At 35.8% G+C, this 6,000-nt stretch overlaps 1 protein-coding gene across 2 annotated transcripts in view; it reads left to right on the top strand.

Moving 5' to 3' along the window:
- Positions 1-4,649: 4,649 nt before the first annotated feature.
- notch1b (notch receptor 1b) overlaps positions 4,650-6,000 on the top strand; it is a 48,640-nt gene continuing 47,289 nt past the window's right edge. For both annotated transcript variants that reach the window (XM_084728402.1, XM_084728401.1), the window contains exon 1: positions 4,650-4,904. In XM_084728402.1, the coding sequence (XP_084584528.1) occupies positions 4,847-4,904 (58 nt within the window). In that variant the 5' untranslated portion in view covers positions 4,650-4,846. The remainder of the gene's footprint in view (positions 4,905-6,000) is intronic.

Below are 6,000 nucleotides of genomic sequence, written 5' to 3'. Positions count from 1 at the left end.
AATGATGCAACCAAGTTTGACAATACAAATTAATTTTCTATAAGCATAATTATTAGGAGACAGGATTTAATGTGATCCCACTTCTCTGTCGTCAGCCCTGCTGCTCTCCACTGTTAATAACCAAAATTAAAAATTTTCTCCTCAATAATCTGAAAACTAATGTGTAAACAATATTTTCTATTATGTCTGACTAGAGATGACAGGTGTTTCTGTATTATTCCTATTCCTTCAACTGCCCCTCTAATTAAAGCCAGCAATGCAGTTTAGCTCCCAGCGTTTATTTAAACTCCTTCAGCTGATTCTTCATATAAATTAAAGACACTTCAGCACTCTAATGTCATCTTTTCAACAAACCTTAAAATAATCCTCATTTTTATACAAGACTGATATTTTTAAACTTTTTAAAGCCAGCAGTGCAGCTAAGCATTAGCTCGTCATCACCCAGCATTCACACCACAAATCCTTCAGAAACTGCCTTCTCTAGTTGTTTTTTATTATGTCGTAATATAGAAGACAATTCATGAAATGCAGGTATTCCTGAGTTGAGTTGCCTAGAATCTTTTGGTTATTTTGTTAAACATTTTTCTTCACAGAAGTGACCCTTTCGAGATGCTCTATCTGCACTACAAATTTCCTTTTTTCAGAGCAATTTTAGGACTTTTCGTTCATTTCGCTCAAACATGTAGGTTCAAAATTCACTCTTGACCTCGGAAACAGCAGCTGTCCATAAACAATTTCACCTCAAAGTCAGTTTAGAAGCTGTTCCAGCGCTTTTGATCACACAATATTCTTCACCAGCATTAGCCATGATACTGTTTTCATATAGAAAACTGTGTGTAGATTCAAACCACCAAATTAAACCAAGCTTCATCCTTTAAGTACTGAAATTAATTAATTGAAAGTAGGTGGGTTAATAACCAAACAGCCAAAGCTGATTATCAGATAACCAGAGTGATACATTTACATGACAATAGCCATATAGTCTTGCCTTAATCAGAATATAATCATGTTAACAGTGTGCATGAAAACAGACTTATTCACATTTAGGTTATATGCTCCGTTAGAAACCGTCCTTTCGATATGACCTCCACCTCCTTGCTTAATATTTTTTCTCCATCGTTGCCTCTTCCAGCACTCCTACGCTCTGTCTGCCCTCAGGGTTTAAACGTCTGGTTGATGTGTTTTTTTTTTTTTCTTGCTCTCTGGCAGCCGTTTTACCTGTAACGTTCTTGGCAGAGTCTCTGTCACTCTGCGGTTTATCAAGAAAAATAAAAGCCTGACAGTGTTGAAAGAGACAGTTACTACCTACGTGTGGCTTGCAATCCTAAATGACTGCATCAAGAACGTATAATTGGTTTGTCAGTTATCCTACACAAATCTTAAAGTACTGGCTAATTTATAGAGAAGTAGCTTCAGTCAGTGTTTCAGTGCCCCTATAATTACAGTGTCTATAAAAAGTATTCACCCTCTTTGGAGGTTTTCATGTTTTATTGTTTTACTGCATTGAATCAAAATAGATTTATTGTGGCTTTTTTGAGAGAAAAAAAAGACCCTTTAATGTGGAAAAAGTGAAAAAAAAAACCTTGTGAAGTGATTTAAATCATTTACAAATATACATCTGTGCACAAGCAGCCTATTCACCTCCTACAGTGATACTGCACATATTGTTTGTGTGCATATGTATACATTATATGATTAAAGCATAATGTACAATGAGCAGGTCTTTACTGGGAAATAAACTCTGACAGGGTGATGTAGGACCCCAACATAATAAATATTTCTGTATGGATTCCTTGTAAATGTAATGTAGTTTCCTTTCGAATTTGAATATTTGAATATTTGTACATCTTTTCATATTTTGATGGATTTCTTTCCATTGTTTTAGTGTCATGCACACTAGTGGCCACCCTCATGGATCTACAAGATACCAAAAGTACAGTTGCAGTGTTTAAACATTTTATTATGTTTCCTTTCATTATTTTACAACTTGGTCTTAAACAAAATATTCTGCCGTCTCTCCAAATCTTGTCAAATAAAGTCCACCACATAAAACGGTATTTTCCTGAAGCGCAACTCAAGTTTTTCATAATCATCCTGCCAAAAGACATCAACATAAATGGAGGACATTATTTTAATAAAAAGTGAATCATGTACATCCTTCTTGACAGGATAGCAACATAAACTGAACTTCACTCTAAATCTCACACAACAAACAATGTCTGTCCTTCTCTGCAGTGGCTAATGGTACTGACCCTGGACGTAACTGTGCACATATGGATCTTTGTCTTTTGTTAAATTATACGTCACATAAAGTTCTAAACCACCGCAGCTATTCCTTATGAGACAGAAGGTTCATAATTCTTGTTTATCCCATACATGAACAGACCACGTATCTCTGCTGTGCTCCTATAAGCTCCCGAATGTATGTCACAGTATTGGTTTAAACATTTTCTTTGTGTGTAGCGTGGAGGGGCTACAGCTGCATTTCATTGCGCCATTCTATATAATGCCAATAAAGCCGAGCCCTTGAACCCACAGAACACACCCAAATCATCACTTTTGCAACCAAGCGGTTTTAGGAGTCATATAATTAGTTAAATGGAGATCAGTTGTATGTAGTCAGGGGGATTCAATTGATTTTGGTCATATAATGTGTCTGGAAGCTCCAACTTTTAGTGATGAAGTGGAAGACTTATCAACTCTGAGAAAAGGTGATTGAAAAGTATTTTTCTGCTGATCAGGGTTCATAAAATCTATGTTGGTTTAATGCAATAAAACAATAAAACATAAACACTTTATTTAGGTGCAGTAAAGCCTGTAGTTTTTATTGATGGAATAATTGGATTGTTTGTGGCTCCAGGAATGACAGTAAACTCTGTTGTTCACAAAACAATACCCAATAAAAGTCCGTTTATTTGCTTATTCTTGAGTTTTCGACCATTTTTATCATTAGCAGATGCAGTTTGTTTGGTTGTTATGTAACTTTACATTATTTTGAGCTCTTTTAGGATTTGTTGTCTTAAAAAGTGCTCAGACTAATGAAAAGTCGAGAGGAGCCTGAACTACAAAGTCGCTGTTAGAAAATGAAACTACATAAACACCTGTGTTAACAGTTGGTGTTGTTTACCTATGCATGACAGAATTTACCTGTGTGAAGCTGCTCAGACTCTGTTCACAAACCATCTGATAGGGGTCCGCTCTGCTTCTGCTGACTCTGCTGTGTGAAAACCTACATCTCTGTCAGCGTTTAATTATCAGCGTAAAAGATCCTAAGTGCAAACAGGCTAACAGGTTCCCAGGCTTTTGTCAGGTTGCAATGCCCTGATGTATGACAGGGTTTGACTGATGTGGGCTTTTAAAAGACTAAAACTTGCTCTTGAGTTTCTGGATTCAAGCCGCTTTTGGTTTCTCTATGCTGGAATTGTGACTCTTTTCTAGTAAGGATACAGTGATTTATGCAGAACTGCATTCTGCTGTTACTGTATCTGTAACTGTATCTGTTACAGTGTTTTACACTGCTGCAAAGTTAAACCTTTCATATTTTCTACATTTATGTGGATGTAGTTCTTGCTTATCAGCATCTGAGCGATTGTAGACATTTGGAAACAATTTTAATGTTTTCAAATGTTAACAGATAAACCAACTGGGGGATGGTGGTGGTGCATGAAACGAAAAATACAGGTATCATTGGCTGGACCGTGGTTATTGGTTGCTAGGGTTTAATTCATAGTTAAAAATACAATTGTATAAGTTAAAATATGATGAAATTGAGGTTATTTTGAGCTTAATGTGTGACTATTTCAGGGTGGCAGACAGAGGTCCCTCACAAAATGTGATAATATATTTATTAAAACATTTGAGCAGTAACTTTTTACTTACTTTAGTACTCATTATGCAGAATGGCCCTATTAATAATGTGTGAATGGATTATAATTATTAAAACATTAATGTGTAAGCATCATTTTGAAGATGAAAGATGAGCTTATCTGAGGCTTAGAGTTTATCAATAATTGATTTATATTTTCTCTATAATATCCTAAAAAAATAAGAATTTGTCTGGACTGGACACAACACTTTAAGATGTACCACATGAACACCTGAACTGTAGGTTAAACCAAATAAACAAATAAACAAACACACAAATACAGTTTGAACTAAACGTTTTTTGCCTTAAAAATGAGAAATGTTGACATATAGCATAAAATACCACAACAAAGTTAAACTGTTTCATCTGCTGTGTAAACAAAGTTTTATTTTTCAAGACTTGAAGATATCCACGTTCAATGACTGTTTTTTTTTTTTTTTTTTCACTATCGTAACTCTTAAACTCTTAAAGCGAACTTTTTACAAGATAAGACGTTACATGATAAGTGATATATGATGGCACAGACTAATTGCCGATTCAGACTTGTTAATTAACCAATCACCACGTGGGAAAACGCCCGGGAAATTAAAAAAAAAAAAAAAACCTCCACAACTTTCACACTCTCTCTTCATCAAGTTGTACAGCTTGTGCCTGTCTGGGATTCCAACTGTGTGATTGTTCAAGTGTGTGTGCGTGTGTGTGTGTGTGTGTGTGTGTGTGTAACGCCCCTCGGTGCAGCAGCAGCAGCAGCGGAGCAGCGGTCGGATGGAGAAGTGAGTATCTTCAAGTCATTTGCAAGCCGGGATCTGAAGTGACAACATCCCACGCTCACAGGAGTTCACGCTTGACTTTCTCTGTGTGGATTTATCTGCTGAAGGATGAACTAAAAGTTGTTTTTTTCTTCTGACGGAGAGGAAGACACAATATCGGATCTATGAAAAAACCCATGTGGATTTGTACAACCATTTTAAACCAGAAGGAATGCATATTTTCTTTGTTAAACTAACTTTCTTGTTGTCGCTGATAGCACTAACACGAGGTGAGTGAGTGGCGGGGTTGGAATATTTCTGGGTAGTTTTCTGCCTGAAGAAAATGTTGGTTTACACTTATTTACACGTAAAAACAAACAAACAAAAAAAAAGATTGACTTTAACTTGTTGCATTCACTTTATTTGCAGAAGGATGGACTGATACTTAAGCACAGCAGGTTTCCAAACTTTGAATATATTAAGTTAATTTATAATTTCCCTGCTGTTGACATTATCTCTAAACTTGTCTTTTCACCAGCCCACTGCTCAGTTTTACTTTTTTTAGACTACTTTGCCCAGACAGGCAGCTGTTGCGCACTTGTCCAGCAAACACTTAACTTTTTCTCACTAGTATGTAAACGCATGCCTTTGCAGTTTGGATTCACAGCGGTGTTTTTTTCGTCTTCTTCTTTCTGTTTTTTTATATTATTGCAAAGCTGTGTTACTCTCCGAATGGCAAATTCTTTATGGAACAGCTGCAGAGAGGAGCATGCAGCTGCCAAGCCAGTGTTCACCACAAAAACTGCACTTTGAGGTGGCAAGAGTCACACCTAGACCTCACATTTATGGAGTATTACCTGTTATATTCATGACTCTCCTGAGGAAAATGCTGCCTCACCTGGAGTCAGTGCACTGTAAAAAGGGGTTTAGTGGAATCAACTCATATTTTCTCATTAAACATGATGTAATTAAATTAATGAAACCTAAAATTTGTAGAATTTCTTTTCATAACACTTTAGAACATAAACTCAAGGTTTTTAACTCAAGTTGAATGAATGCACTGTAAAGAGTTCAATCAACTCATTAAATTAAGTTTTTACTGGAACTTGATCAGCATATGAGCAGACTTCCCAGCATGCATTGTTTGAGAGTTAAAAATTTATTATTGTAATTATAATTTTGAGAAAACACATATGATGAAAACCTGCTATGTGTCTCTAGACACTTTATTGAAGATAAGTCATGGTTGTTTGACAACACTGATGAAGGTGAAGATGAATGAACATGTTTTGTACAGCTGAATTAATTTAATAATTAAGTTTATGGGACTATAAAAGTTGATTTGTTTTGGATCATTACAACTACCTCAACTTGCTTCATCAAAAT

This window comes from Lutjanus erythropterus, chromosome 10 (genome assembly GCF_056507025.1).
Source record: "Lutjanus erythropterus isolate fLutEry1 chromosome 10, fLutEry1.hap2, whole genome shotgun sequence".
Classification (NCBI taxonomy): Eukaryota; Metazoa; Chordata; class Actinopteri; order Lutjaniformes; family Lutjanidae; genus Lutjanus; species Lutjanus erythropterus.
This window is presented reverse-complemented; position numbering and strand designations above follow the sequence as displayed.